This window comes from Dermochelys coriacea, chromosome 4 (assembly GCF_009764565.3).
Source record: "Dermochelys coriacea isolate rDerCor1 chromosome 4, rDerCor1.pri.v4, whole genome shotgun sequence".
NCBI lineage: Eukaryota > Metazoa > Chordata > Testudines > Dermochelyidae > Dermochelys > Dermochelys coriacea.
The window spans coordinates 21,442,669-21,458,798 of record NC_050071.1 but is presented as its reverse complement, the minus strand read 5'-3'; the positions used below and the strand labels follow the sequence as shown (position 1 = coordinate 21,458,798).

Sequence of the window (16,130 nt, the reverse complement as noted above, 5' to 3'; positions counted from 1 at the left end):
TCCACTGAAAACATTTCTCTGCAACTATAGTTGGCTCTCCCAAAGTCTCTGCGCAAGACTGTGGACTTTGTTTAGAAGGCTTCTTGGCATTGATCCCCAGTCATGGGTGAGTGTGAATGAGCAAGCCTCCTACAGTGCCATGACCACTCAAATGAGTATTTCCCTGCGTACATGAGATGCCGCTGGGTTTTGTACAGCTTCTTCAGCTCCTTCTGTTTTCCCACAATACCCTTCTGGCCATCATCTTGTCTTCTTTCACTTGGGTTTCCTCGGGGACTCTTCCTCTGGTTTTGTTTTTTGTTTGGATTCTTCTTTATCCAAACTTAATAGCTTCACATCTTCAGTTAGTGAGAGAAACAAACTCCTCTGGAGTTTACAGGCTGAGAATGGCTCCCCATTCTGTACCTCTGAGCGTGGCCTCTTTATGTATCATCTGACAGATTTCCTTTTCTTTATTGTCCCAACACCTTGCTGTTTGAGTTTAATATTACATTACATATTTTCCTTTTCTACTGTCACTTGCACGAGGATGGCAGGGGAGCAGAGATGGACGAACCGGAGCAGTCAATTTCTGTGGGATTTAAAAAAAAAAAAAAAAAAAAACAACCCATGAACCCTGTTCTAGTCTGTATGGCTGGCAACATAACCTTCCAAATGTGAATCAATGAAGTGCCTGATTTTGTCACCCCTATTCATTCTGAGTAGTGTGTTACCATGCAGAACACAGTGCCATCCACAGCCTCAGAAACAACTCTGACATCATAATCAAAAAGGCTGACAAAGGAGGTGCTGTCGTCATCATGAATAGGTCGGAGTATGAACAAGAGGCTACTAGGCAGCTCTCCAACACCACTTTCTACAAGCCATTACCCTCTGATCCCACTGAGAGTTACCAAAAGAAACTACAGCATTTGCTCAAGAAACTCCCTGAAAAAGCACAAGAACAAATCCGCACAGACACACCCCTGGAGCCCCGACCTGGGGTATTCTATCTGCTACCCAAGATCCATAAACCTGGAAATCCTGGATGCCCCATCATCTCAGGCATTGGCACCCTGACAGCAGGATTGTCTGGCTATGTAGACTCCCTCCTCAGGCCCTTCGTTACCAGCACTCCCAGCTATCTTCGAGACACCACCGATTTCCTGAGGAAACTACAGTCCATTGGTGATCTTCCTAAAAACACCATCCTAGCCACTATGGATGTAGAAGCCCTCTACACCAACATTCCACACAAAGATGGACTACAAGCCGTCAGGAACAGTATCCCCGATACTGTCACGGCTAACCTGGTGGCAGAACTTTGTGACTTTGTCCTGACCCATAACTATTTCACATTTGGTGACAATGTATACCTTCAAATCAGCGGCACTGCGATGGGTACCCGCATGGCCCCACAGTATGCCAACATTTTTATGGCTGACTTAGAACAACGCTTCCTCAGCTCTCGTCCCCTAATGCCCCTACTCTACTTGCGCTACATTGATGACATCTTCATCATCTGGACCCATGGAAAAGAAGCTCTTGAGGAATTCCACCATGATTTCAACAATTTCCATCCCACCATCAACCTCAGCCTGGACCAGTCCACACAAGAGATCCACTTCCTGGACACTACGGTGCTAATAAGCGATGGTCACATAAACACCACCCTATATCGGAAACCTACTGACCGCTATTCCTACCTACATGCCTCTAGCTTTCATCCAGATCATACCACTCGATCCATTGTCTACAGCCAAGCGCTACGATATAACCGCATTTGCTCCAACCCCTCAGACAGAGACAAACACCTACAAGATCTCTATCATGCATTCCTACAACTACAATACCCACCTGCTGAAGTGAAGAAACAGATTGACAGAGCCAGAAGAGTACCCAGAAGTCACCTACTACAGGACAGGCCCAACAAAGAAAACAACAGAACGCCACTAGCCATCACCTTCAGCCCCCAACTAAAACCTCTCCAACACATCATCAAGGATCTACAACCTATCGTGAAGGACGAGCCATCGCTCTCTCAGATCTTGGGAGACAGACCAGTCCTTGCTTACAGACAGCCCCCCAATCTGAAGCAAATACTCACCAGCAACCACACACCACACAACAGAACCACTAACCCAGGAACCTATCCTTGCAACAAAGCCCGTTGCCAACTCTGTCCACATATCTATTCGGGGGATACCATCATAGGGCCTAATCACATCAGCCACAATATCAGAGGCTCGTTCACCTGTGCATCTACCAATGTGATATATGCCATCATGTGCCAGCAATGCCCCTCTGCCATGTACATTGGCCAAACTGGACAGTCTCTACGCAAAAGAATGAATGGACACAAATCAGACGTCAAGAATTATAACATTCAAAAACCAATTGGAGAACACTTCAATCTCTCTGGTCACTCGATCACAGACCTAAGAGTGGCTATACTTCAACAAAAAAGCTTCAAAAACAGACTCCAACGAGAGACTGCTGAATTGGAATTAATTTGCAAACTGGATACAATTAACTTAGGCTTGAATAGAGACTGGGAATGGATGAGTCATTACACAAAGTAAAACTATTTCCCCATGGTATTTCTCCCTCCCCCCCCCCCCCCACTGTTCCTCTGATATTCTTGTTAACTGCTGGAATTAGCCTACCTTGCTTGTCACCATGAAAGGTTTTCCTCCTCCCCCCCCCCCCTGCTGCTGGTGATGGCTTATCTTAAGTGATCACTCTCCTTACAGTGTGTATGATAAACCCATTGTTTCATGTTCTCTGTGTGTGTGTATATAGATCTCTCCTCTGCTTTTTCCACCAAATGCATCCGATGAAGTGAGCTGTAGCTCACGAAAGCTTATGCTCTAATAAATTTGTTAGTCTCTAAGGTGCCACAAGTACTCCTTTTTCTTTTTGCGAATACAGACTAACACGGCTGCTACTCTGAAATCTGTGAGGAATTGTACTGAAATCAGGTAGGGTATTGGCTGAGACGCATCTGGTGAATGTATCCTTTTCTTTAGATACATGACTCCTTCCTCTTGGTTGTTCTGTGTATCTCTGATCTTTAGATTATAAACTTTCCAAGGCAGGGCCTGTATAGATATTGCTGACCTGTGCAATAGTAAGGATGTAATAACAACTAATGTGAGATCATTCATCAGCAAGCCTAGCACAGTCACCTAGGTCAAAAGTGAGACTGATGGAAGACAAATGGCTTCTGTGAGTGAGCGGGGTTGTGTAAGGAGGGGTCAGGAGGGAGGAAAGGGATCTTTGCTATTCACCCCTTCCTTAACCTTCTGGCTACACTTATTGAGAGAAAAGGGAATGTATCTGCTACTGTGTCCTTCTTCCAACCTCCATTGTTGAACCCAGGGGTGTCCTCTATTTTTCTACAAGCAACAGGAGAAGAAAATCAACTTGCTTTTTTATTGATCTAATCTGCATGATGAGAAATACTCTTCTTTCCCAGTAGATTCACGAGGCCATGGGCCAGGGTTGCCAATTTCCTAATTCCAGAAAACCGAACAACCTTGCCCCTCCCACTGTCCCACTCCTTCCCTGAAGCCCTTCCCCTTCCCTAGGCCCTGCCCTCGCTCACTCCTTTCCCACTCCCTCCGTCACTTGCTCTCCCCCACCCTCTCTCTCGTGCTCATTTTCACTGCAAGGCCTAAACAGGCATATTTATTGTTTTGAGAGATGTATTATGCTAAATTCGGTTTCATTTGTTACAGGACGCTAGAGCTGGCAGCAAAATAATCAAAAAGGGTAATTTAAAAAAAAAAAGAAATTTCAAAAGGTTTTCCTGATTCTTTCCCTCCCCTCTTCCCATTTTTCATAACCAGCTCCATGCACAGAGATGCAGTGAGGGGGATGGGAGCGTAGGGGGGTTGGGACGGGGAGGGGTACAATGATGGGAGGTGCGCAGTGGGACACAGTGAGGGGGACAGGGGTGTGGCCCCGTTCCCAGTACTCGGAGACAGGGATATACATACCTCAAACTCCTGGGTGCTGGCAATGGGGCGACAGATAGACCGCGGCTTGCCTCAGGGCATACGTCGCAGCTCAAGCCCAGCCACACGAGCAGCACGAGGAGAAGAGGGCCAGGCAGCAGAGAGAGAGGAGAGACGTGCACCACGCGACCCTTCAACTGCCATCTGCTGAGTGCTCGTGAGTTGTGCTAGTTCCTCCCCTGACTTGACCCAGCCAATGGGAGCTGCGCCTGCAGGTGTGGGGCGGGGCATCAAGTGGACCCCCCCCCCGGCCACCCCTAAGACTAGGAGCCGGACATGCTGGCTGCTTCCAGACCCGGGAGCCGCGCGGCCACTAGCAGGGAGCTTGCCGACCCCGCTGTGCGGTGCAGCACCGCCGCGAACCGCACAGTCAACGGCCTGCCAGGATCCCTTTTGGACTGGGTGTTCCGGTCCAAAACCGGACACCTGGTCAGCTTACTGTGGGCTGCCTTTGACTGCTAGGGTTAACTGCTGACATTCTAGGGTGAAGAGACTCTGTGGGTTTGTTTCCACTGCAATTAAAAACCCGCTGGTGGCCCATGTCAGCTGATTTGGGCTCATGGGGCTCGGGTGAAGGGGCTCTTTAATTGCAATGTAGGTGTTTGGGCTTGGGCTGGAGCCTTGGCTCTAGGACTCCATGAGGTGGGAGGGTCCCAAAGTTTGAGCTGCAGCCTAATTCCAAATGTCTGCACTGCAATTAAACAGCCCCTTAGCCTAAGCCTTGTGAGCCCGGTCAGCTGTCCCAGGCCAGTCCCAGGCATCTCATTCAGTATAGACATGCTCTGTATATTACAGATGATTGGAGCGAGATTACCACCACCATGCTTCAGTGTTGTTTTATTCATGTGGCCCGATGACTTGTGAGGATGATGGATAGGGAGAAGATGCTTGGGAGCCAATCAACTAGTGGTCAAGGGGAAAAGATCATGGTAGTATCCTACTGGTGTATTGATAAAATGGACTGGTGGCAGCACACTACGCTCCCTTAAAGAAACCTGAAACCCAAATACCCCCATCTGTCTGCAAATATAAACTGATTGAATTAGATCCTTGTTCCTGGTGGAAACTTAAGTGAGCCCTGGGTTCTAAACTGAGAAGGCGATGGTCTGATAAAGATATAATCCCCATCCTTCTCCAATGTGAAGATCTAAAAGCTGTCCACTTGTGTGAGAAGAGCCTGGGATAAACTCATGGTTTTCAAGACAGCCATGAGCTCCTAAGCTAACCTGGAAGAGCAATTTTCTGCATAGATGTTGAAGTTAACTAGGAAGAATAACTAACACAGCCCTCCATGTGAATTTGATTAATTTAGATGGGAAATAAGAGGTACACAGTGCACCACCACTAATGCCAATTCAGTTCCATCCTGGAACTCTCACAAGAGTGAAGACACACATGAATGGTCGCTGCTGACAACTGAAGTTAGATATGGACAACCCACTACAGATTTCCTCTTCAAATTCATCTTGAACCGAATACTTATCCAAGCTAGCTGATCTGGCTGTAGATCAGCTGTATCATCTAGTGACGCTCTGTTATACAGACAGAATTGGCATTTTATGGGGGAAGTTACCTCTTCAAATGTTAAAAATAGCCCATTTTTTCCCAAAATCATCTAGCCTAGCCTTTTTCCAGAATGACTTTCTTATTGGAAGGTAAAGAACGTCTTATCTGTGTGGGGAATTTGTTACTTTGCCCAACTTCTCGCTCAGAAATGTCATTTGTTGATGTTCTGCAGTGCTTCCCATTGTCCAGTAGATGTCAGAATAGCATTTCACATTGCAAGATTTCAGAGTAGCAGCTGTGTTAGTCTGTATACGCAAAAAGAAATGCATCCGATGAAGTGAGCTGTAGCTCACGAAAGCTTATGCTCAAATAAATTTGTTAGTCTCTAAGGTGCCACAAGTACTCCTTCACATTGCAAGACTGCTTTCTGTGCACAGGTGTATTGTGCAAGTTGGGCCTTGTGTTTTAACGATGTCTCTTTCTGACTCTTTAAAATGATCCATGCTTTGTTCGTAACCCTCTTAGTATTAAGCTTCAGCATGAAAGAGTAATTCTGCAGAACTGGTTTGAAAGAATGCTACGTTTTGGTTACTGGGGTGCTTTTAAAAAAAATATACTGACGCTCTTCAGTTTTGTGGAGTTGTTCTACTTAAGTGTTTGAATCTAGGAATGTCCTTGGAATGTAGTGAACTTTTTAATATGATGTAGTTCTCCTGGTGTCCTCTATGGAAGATGTAAATTTCTTTTACTTACCTGAACAGGTCCACTGAAGCAAATAGGGGACTTTTCACATGAATTAAGTTACTCAAATAAGTGGTAGCAGGATCAGCACCTGACTGGGCACCAACTGAAGTATGTGGAAATAGGTTCCAGCCATTCGTGCCCAAATCCAGAATGGTGCTGAATATTGACAAGTTATACTGAAGTCATTAGGCATTGTGGGTGCTTGGTAGATATTTGTAGGACTCGGGATCTCGTCTTCAACATTTTTTATTACTTCATCTAGAGAATCCATTGGCTAATAGCTTTCTGATATTTGTGGTGTCTTGGTTACTTACAGAATAGTACTGTTATCAACAGGGTGTGCTAATTGAAAGCCAAGTGTATGTTGTTTGTTTTTACTCATGATTAATATGTAATTACAGGGCTGACACAGGAAGGTCTCTTCAGGGTGAATGGTAACATGAAAATGGTGGATCAGTTGCGTCTGAAATATGACCGAGGGGAGGAAGTGGAGCTGGCTAAAGATGCTGATGTGTGCTCAGTAGCCAGTCTGCTGAAATTATTTCTGAGGGAGCTGCCAGATGGGGTGATCACTTCTGCATTGCATCCCAGATTTATACAGCTTTACCAGGGTGAGTACAAGTAAAATCCCTTGATAACTTTACATGTAGTGGCTTTCTTGGGAACCAGAATTTACAGACTCTATCTGCCTGTATAACATTTCTTACTGTCTTGCTCTTTCCATTTTGGATTTCCCTTGGCATCAACCACCATCTCCTCCCAATGCATATGCTTGCTTGCATGTGCGCGCACACACACACTCCGAACAATTTGAGTGCAAAACATCATGGTTGTGTAAGAGATGGCTATTGCATCTTTAGATAGAAAATGGTTTCTTCCATAAATGGCAAAACCTGCGTGGTTTGATGTGACTCCTATAATCCAGTTAAAGGCTGCTGATCTTAATTTATAAGTTTTCTAAAATGGACAAATAAGTTTGATAACTGTTCTTGTAGACATGAGCCCTATATGGTAAGATGTGGTCTTTTCTGGACCAAGCTTTGCTGTCATTCTCTGAGGACAGGGACTTGTTTTTGTTAAAAGACTTGCTGGTGGATTCTGGGAAAGGAAAATCTATAGCTGAACGTGACCTGCTTCTCAAACTGAACACCTACAGGGACCCAAACATTGTTTATCGCGCAGTGTGTCACCCCGGTCTCAGTCCCCACCCCAAGTTGGCTGGAGGAATGAGTAGGGATGGGATTCAGTGCCTCCAGTCCTCCTTGGAGGCGGATGAGAAGAGAAAGCAAGGCCACAGTCCCACTTTCTCCGTGCCCCCCTTGGGGTGATGTTCTCTTGGAAATGCAGTGAAGAAGCAGTCCAGGAGTGCAGGAATTGCTTTTGTAACTGGCCCTTGTGCAGGCTGTGCAAATGAAGGAGAAAGTTCTTTGTGCCCTTCTCCACACTGTGTACACACACACACACACACACACACACACACACACACACACACACACACACACACACACAAGGACACACTGTCCCATCGTTGAAAAGAAGGTGTCATTGTTTAGAAGGGCCCTTTCCTGGTTACAGCCATACTTACTGATTATGATGATGATGATTATTTTAAGATTTCATCAGCTGCGACTTATCTACCTATAGTGCCTCTTGTATTTCATTGCTGTTATGAAATGGAAAATTGTTTAATGCCTCATCCTCCAAAAGGTCATACCAGTGCATTATGTTGGGAATTACCAACATAGGTAGCCAGCCATTTGGAAAGCTCCATTCATACTTTGGAATCCACAGGCAATTTCCCCTAGGAATGGAGAATTCCTCTGGATATATATATATCTCATTTCCTCTCTAATTAACAGAGAGATCTGGCCACTGAATGCCACTGTTGCATTTAAAACACATTGGTACAGTGACAACCTATATAGAACAGCAAATAGAATCTTTGGAAAACTGAGAATCTTGTAGAGCTTTAGAGTTCTGCATGACAGAGTCAGCTCGTGGGAAACCAGAAACGCTACCTGTTAGTGATCTTCCACTTTGCAAGGCAGGGTGGATGGGTCCATAGTGCTCCAGTGGCCTAATGGATATGGCATTGGCTTCCAAAGCCAGAGATTGTGGGTTCAAGTCCCATCTGGGGTCTCCTTCCTCTAGAGATTAAAGAAACCTTGGTCTTATTTTCAAATGTGTGTTAGGGGTTGGTCTGGAAAATTTAAAGGGAGGGGAGGGATAGCTCAGTGGTTTGAGCATTGGCCTGCTAAACCCAGGGTTGTGAGTTCAATCCTTGAGGGGGCCATTTAGCGATCTGGGGCAAAAATTGGGGATTGGTCCTGCTTTGAGCAGGGGGTTGGACTAGATGACCTCCTGAGGTCCCTTCCAATCCTGATATTCTATGGTTCTATGAAAGAGAGAGAGAGAGGGAACTCCTAAACCCCACAGTTCAGTTTAAAAAAATTGTTGAAGTGAAATTGACAACCAAGTGTGTTACTATTTATTTCCACTAAAAAGAGGATTAAAATGTATGGAAATGAACACCAATACACTCTCAGTTCATACAATCCCAGATAAAATATCACAACATACTCTAAAGGCACCCTTAGCTCCGCTCCATAGTCTCACCCAGGCCCAAGCACAAGTCTTCCAGGAGAGGGTTTGCAGCAGTGCAAGTCGCTGCCACACCTTTGGCAAGGTGCTTGTAGCAGGCCACTATTGCCCCCAAAGTGGGTGGCATTGGCCAGAGAAGATGCATGGGTAGGTGATGCACTGGTTCTAGCACATCCCCTATTGCAGCCTCTGCCAACTGGCTCCTGTGGTGCACCTGGCAGAAATTAATGCTCCCTGCCATGGTGGAGGACATGTCCGTCCGTCCGTCCATCCGTCCCTCCCTCCCTCCCTCTGTCTGTACAGAGAGTCTCATTGGTACAGGGAAGTGTGATTGGTACTCGCCCACCCAAGCAGTGTGAATCAAACCTATAGACTAACAGGAAGCATCACTGCTTGGATATTTTGTTGTTGTGATCAAGTCCCCCTTGGAAGTGCTCTGCAGCCCCCCAGACTAGGATCCCCTGTCTAAGATTGTTTATTCATTCATGTCTTATCTTTTTGCTTCTTGATTTTTGCCTTGTAAAGACCTTGGTACATTCTAGGAACCAATCAAGCACAAGCTCTGTACATACAGCCCTAATCCCCTTTCAGAAGTCACTTCCTTTCAGCAGGCCAAGTTGTTACGGTAACTTTCCTTCCAGAACACAGGAAGCTTTTTCTTGTATAAGCCTTTTGTTGCATTCCTCCCTGGAGTAGGTATGTATTGTTTGTTTTTGGCACTCCGTGTATTTATGTTGAAGAGCAACCTAATTATAATGCTTGCTAAAGATTGTTCATGTGCAGTCATGGCTCCATCTGAGAGTGTTCTTTTCTTCATATGTTGCATCTAGAATGAGGTCATATATTCCCCATTCTCATCAGTAACCTTGTTTGGCAAGATGAGGCACATTTCTGGCTTTCTGTAGTATCATTGGAAGGGATTCCTAGTATGAGAGAAGGGAAGATCTGTTCTGCAACAACAGTTCATTCCGGTGCATCCCTTTATATCCTGCTTCATAGCCAAGCGCTGTCCCAATTAACTCCTTAAAGACAGAGCTAAAATATGGGTTCTCAACTTCTGTTGGCCAAGTTTCAGCCTGAGAAATGGTCCAAGAATGGAAATGGAAGCGGATCTCTTCATCAAAGTATTTCAAATCCAGCATTGTAATAAAGCTGGCCCGACTTTCTGCATGGTGCATTGTTATTGGCTATTGCTGTTCATTTTTTTCAACGTTGTATTTTCATTTTGATTAATATCATGGTTAGCAAGGAGCTAGAAGAACAACTTGTTTGTTGTCTAAATGCATAAGATACTTATCAACCAATAATAACACTTGAACCTGCATTTCATGTGTAGATAACATTTAGTGCAGCAGTAATAACAGTGAGGACGCAAAGCTGTAGAGAGGGAGAATAAATGCTGCTTTATGAAGTGGATTATGAGACCCATCTCTGCGTCATTATGTTCCTGTTTTGGGTGGTTTACCCCTGAGCTATTTACATTATTATAGAAGGTGGGGTTTTGGTATTTCTTTTATTGACTTAAACAAGGTGTGATCTGTTGCCCTAAGGCAGGATGTCATCTTAAACATGTCACTGTGTCTGACAAATGAGCTGATGTAGGTATATTTTTAGGATGGTGTATGAAAGAATAAAAGAGGGTTTCAAAGTTTCCCAACTCCCCATTAGCCACAGTGGCAATTGTAAAACTTAACTCATTGCATGGCACTTCTTAGTTATGCTCAGTCATCATGTTTTGAAATCGGAGGGAAATGAGTAAGGGGCAAAAGGGATTGAATTAGATGATTAGCTCATGCTTACTGCTCGTTCAGAGAAACCCAATATGTATAGCAATATGATGACCCATTACAAAGCTGTCCCTATTGTTCAATTATGTGAATGGGTAGTGACATGCCATGAGACTAAAAACGACCACACAACTGTATCCCTCCCCTCACGGACTATAGTCTGTTTACTTCTCTCTCTTTAATGCACACAATCACAATTCTGTGCATTTCTAGATGCTGTGCATTATGGCTGGAAGTAGCTCCCTTTTTCTCCAACTTCTCTCTCTCCTCCTTTCTTCAAGTCTTCCGTCAAAGCGCACTTTTTCTAGCTGGGCTTCTCTTGTTCATCTCTGCTCCATCTTGTTGCCTGACTTTTTTATTTATTTATTTATTTATTTATTTATTTTTTAAATAGTATGTGTGCTCACACACAAACTAAGCAAACCTTGTTGTCACTATACTCACCAAAGAGCAGTTTTCACTCGTTCCCTGTTACCTTTCCTCCTCCTTTCCACCATTTAGGGCCAGATTTTCGAAAGAGCTCAGCACGCTGGATCCTGTACTGTTTTTGAAAATCTGGCTGTGTATGTCACAATAAGAGCTGCTGGGTGCTGAGCACTTCTGAAAATAGGGCCCTGATTCAAGTGCCTAAACTGGAGCTGTGCTTCCTTGAAAATCTGGGCTGTCACGTGTTGTTGCAGTGATGTTCACCTGGTAATTTAGATCACAATGCTGTAAAGACTTAAGTACATGCTTAACTTTGTGCATTGTATGTAGTCTTATTGAAGTCAATAGGACTATACAAAATCCATAAAAGTTACTGACTTCAGTAACATTACTCACAGTGCATAAAGCTGAGCATAAGATGCATAAGGATCAGAGCTTTAGATTGTGAAGTCCTGAGGCAGGGACTTTGACTACCTGCTTTTTACTTGTCTGTATAGTACTGTGAACAGCAATGGCACTCAATAAATAATTGTGTTTTCTGTGCTGTCCACTAGTTGTTAAGTGGTTCTTAATGCTCGATTTAAAATGGAATAGAAAACTTTAATAGCAGATGATCAAACAAGCCAGGAGTAGTCTGTGTGCTTGGTTGTCATAGCACAAAAACATTTGTGCCCTCTGATAAGCTTCAAAGAGAGTGCCCCATTTAGAGAGATACGGTCAAGTGTGGTTGAGACAGATTTACCCTAAAACATTTACAAAGCCCATGCAATGCTATGTGAGTGTTTCCTGCCTCCTCCCAATTCATCAGTCTTTATATTTATTGTAAGTATTAAGAGGACTGAATAAAATGAAGAGTCACTAGTGGAGCAACTTGTAGATTTGTGCCTCTTTTTTAAAATTGTGGTGGCGAGGGAGGGCTTGACTTCCAGCCCCTCTTATATGCTTCTCCCCCCTTCCCCCTGCCTCGCAGGGGGTGTCAATAGAAAGCAGTCACCTTTGCATATCCCCCTTTCAGGTTGATGCGGAAAAGCCACTATATAGATACCTGTTCAATGAAGGAGAAGAGGGATCGGTGCTTCACGCTGTTCAGTAGAAATGAGTTCTCACTCCCAGATTGTTCCTGTCTGATGACCAAACAATCTGAGCTTCTCTTGAAATCACTGGACATGGCATGCCTAAGATCAGAGTAATGCTGGGCGAGGGTGAGGGTTGGATCCTGCGCAGGGCTAAATACTCCTACTGCTCCTGATCAATACCTTGCAGAATACTACACTTAATGAATAGGGAAATCAAGCCCATTGAATTAAGTCTGCTTCTGTGATATTGGTAGCTTTGTTTACAGCAAGAATGCCCTCCTGGCTTCAAAATATAGCGTCAAGGGGATTAGCATCTTGCCAGTTTTTCCAGGAATGAAAGAACCTTCAGTAGATGGAAAAGTACCTAACAATCTCAGTTGCCAGTTGGAAGGTGAGAGAGACAATTAGCTCTCAAAGGCATTTCCTAATCAGGTAGTTAGGTGTGGGGAGACACGTTTTCCCTGAGTGTTAGGATTTGGCTTTACTGATCATAACTGTAAGCTTCTTAGGGGAACAAATATTTAGAATAGTAGGCAGTGTTTGCTGCCTAATCAGAAGTATTTGTGGAGGTTTAATTCTAATGTACTCACAACCTCGTGGCAGTGATACTGACTTGGCTTTTTAACCAGTTGTTAAAACAAAAAAGGTAGTTAGTAATCAAATCAAAGGGATTACCCAATTATCTGTGCAAATTGAGATACTATTAACTTCCTTATTATTATCCCTTATTATCGCAGCCTTTCAAAATTGTCATAAAAGTCTTACCAGTCCTAGTAAAAAGAAAGAAAGGAAAAAAAAAACACCCTACTGTCTCACCATATGTTGATGGATGATAATGAGGCATCTAATGGTATTTTAGCATATTTCTTTTAAAAAAAAAATTACTTGCCCTGGATTAAGTGAGAGAGCAGAATTTTGCAAATCTGCTTCATGCCATGTTTAACCTTTTCCCTTTGAGGAAGGCGCTAGCTTTTGGCTGCAGAGAGACAAGCACAATTAAAATTAATGTGTGTCCTGGAATTGTCAGGTATGTTTACACATACATTTGACAACACAAACTATGAATGAATTCTGATTTAAGCTTGTAGTGTAAAAAGAGATAGAAATAAGCTTAATTTGTAATGTGCATTGAAATTTTTTTTAAAGGGCTTCTCAAATCAGTACATCATATAATCACTAAACCACAGCCTGAGAAACAGTTGTCTCTGATATTTCAACATGCTGTAATTCCAGTTAATCTAATTTATGAGAAACTATATTGAGTGACAGATGTGAGAACATTTATTGCCTGGCCTTCCTAAATTACATGCAAGATAAGTCTTGTTTAATTTTTAACTGTAAGAATGTCTGACTGTGCAAAATATAAAGCGCATCCCAACCTAATGATCATGCCCTCAGTCCCCAAACTGTGGCAGTTTTAACAATGTTGATCATTCATATTTTTCTACTTAGCGCTCTTCTTTCCCCAGGATACTCTGTAATTCACCCTGAAAATAGTTACTGGACACAAAAGTGTTTTTTAAAACAGCAACTACTTTTTTTTTTATTTTATTTTATTCACAGTCTCTGTTAAAGAGGTTTGGGAAAATGTAAGCCAAAAATATGATTGCTTTGAAAGTCCTTGTACCTGTGACTTAGTGTACGGAATTGTCCCCTACTGGTATTTGAAACTGAGGGCACTATATCAAAAACATCAGTTCAGGCATTAGAGTTAAAGCATAACCGCCATCTCTGCTGTCAGTAGAAGTAACATCATTTTACGTATCTTCTATCCTAGCCTCCAGCCATGAAAGAGCAAGCCCACAACACAATGTCCTGTTCCTTCTTTTGCAAAGCACTCTGCACGAAGTGCACAAAACATAGAGCTGTTCCAAAGCAGCGTGTACTTGGCACGTATATTGTTCCAGTACGCACTTGCTGAGCTGCCTCAGGCACAACATGCATGGTTTAGGCTGTTTACTGGACACGGGTCTCAGAAGTCCCTAACCTCGTTGGGACTGAGCCAGAGGATGCTCTGTTCCAAAACCAGAAGGCTTTACCTCTTGAACTAAAGAAGCTCTTTTGACTCTCACCATTACGTATTCTCTCTTCAAACCACTAGCTGCTTCGGGACAAGACACTCTTCTGCTAGGAACACGTAGTACAGGGATGGGCAACTTTAAGGTAGTACACAGTGACAAAATCCTCTAAAACCGTTTGGTGGGCCTGGGGATGTGATGTGGTGGGGGAGAGAGGTCAGGTCCTGGGGAAAGGCTGGGTAGAGGTGCTCCCACCTCTGTGCTTACCCCTCAGGGTGGCTGCTGTCCTGAAGAGTTGGCACAGCTCCCCGCTGTGGCCCGTCGGATCTTGCCTCAGCATCACGTGACATGCATGTCTGCACACAGGTGGGGCCTCCCCTTGTGACTCCATGTCCTGCCCCCTTCTTGGCCCTGTGCTGCGGGATCGCCTGCCCTGAACTAGTAAAGTTCAGGCCAAGTAAAGTTATCCAGCAGATTGGGTATGGCCCCAGTTGTCCATCCTTGACAAAGTAGGTCAGTATCAGTGAGACAGAAGAGTTCAAGTGGGGTTAGATGGAGCAAGGACGTCTCTCCAGTAGGAAGAGAGAAACATGAGGAGCTATAAGTGTTACTGAGTACATCTTAAATCAGTCTGAGGGAAAAAAACCTTTGTTACTCGTCAGTTTTACTTGCAGCATTAAAACTAGGTAGAAGCAAAACATTTCTGAACGAAATGATTTTGTCAAAACAAAATGATCTGATTGATCCAAAATGACTTTTTTAAAAAAAATCAGAGAACCTTCTTCATACAGCCACAGAGCAAAGGGAATGGTAGAGCTGCAGTAAGATACGTGGCAATATCCAAGAGCCATCCTCTGGGACTGGGAAAAAGTCCATGGATGAGTGGGAGAAAGCGATTGGATAAATTAGAAAGGTATGGTACAAAGAGAGAGATTTTGTGACTAGTGGAAGAAGCAAGGGGAGTAGAGAGGGAGAGCAGGGAAAAGGGAATCGTAGCCCCCTCCCCCACACAAAAAACGCCCTTATGAACCGGTGATGGTGTGGCTGATCTGGTTAGGTCCTGTGGTGGTGTCGCTGGTGTAGATATGTGGGCAGAATTGGCATCGAGGTTTGTTGTATGGATTGGTTCCTGAGTTACTATGGTGCAGTGTGTAGTTACTGGTTAGAACATGCTTCAGGTGTCTACACCAGTGACACCATCACAGGACCTAACCAGATTAGCAACACCATCACCGGTTCATTCACCTGCACATCCACCAATGTAATATATGCCATCGTGTGCCAGCAGTGCCCCTCTGCTATGTACATCAGCCAAACTGGACAATCCCTACGTAAAGGGATAAATGGACACAAATCAGATATTAGGAATGGCAATATACAAAAACCTGTAGGAGAACACTTCAACCTCCCTGAACCCACAATAGCAGATTGAAAGGTAGTCACCCTGCAGCAAAAAAATTTCAGTACCAGACTTCAAAGAGAAACTGCTGAGCCTCAGTTCATTTTCAAATTTGACACCATCAGCTCAGGATTAAACAAAGACTGTGAATGGCTAGCCAACTACAAAAGCAGTTTCTCCTCCCTTGGTGTTCACACCTCAACTGCTAGAAGAGGGCCTCATCCTCCCTGATTGAACTAACCTCATTATCGCTAGCCTGATTCTTGCTTGCATATTTACACCTGCCTCAGGAAATTTCCACTAAATGCATCTGACGAAGTGTGTATTCACCCACGAAAGTTTATGCTCATATACGTCTGTTAGTCTATAAGGTGCCACAGGACTTTTTGCCGCTTTTACGGATCCAGACTAACATAGCTACCCTTCTGATACTTGAATGGTAAAAGTGTGTTTTGAGGCAGGATTTGTGGGCAGAGGTTTGTCACACAGGTATAACTGCACTGAGTTTAATTTGAGTTAATCTGGATTTAATCTTATGTAAATACGGACTGGTCTACACACAAGCTTGCATCAGT

The 16,130-nt window shown here is 43.9% G+C and overlaps 1 protein-coding gene and 1 non-coding gene across 7 annotated transcripts in view; both read left to right on the top strand.

Moving 5' to 3' along the window:
* The window catches only part of FAM13A (family with sequence similarity 13 member A), a 230,767-nt gene that overhangs the window by 18,659 nt on the left and 195,978 nt on the right, over positions 1 to 16,130 (top strand). For all 6 annotated transcript variants that reach the window (XM_038398558.2, XM_038398553.2, XM_043514126.1 and 3 more), the window contains exon 3: positions 6,650 to 6,859. In XM_038398558.2, coding sequence (XP_038254486.1) covers positions 6,650 to 6,859 — 210 coding nt within the window. The remainder of the gene's footprint in view (positions 1 to 6,649; positions 6,860 to 16,130) is intronic.
* On the top strand, positions 8,315 to 8,387 carry TRNAW-CCA. Its single transcript has one exon. It is a non-coding gene; the product is annotated as a tRNA-Trp (tRNA).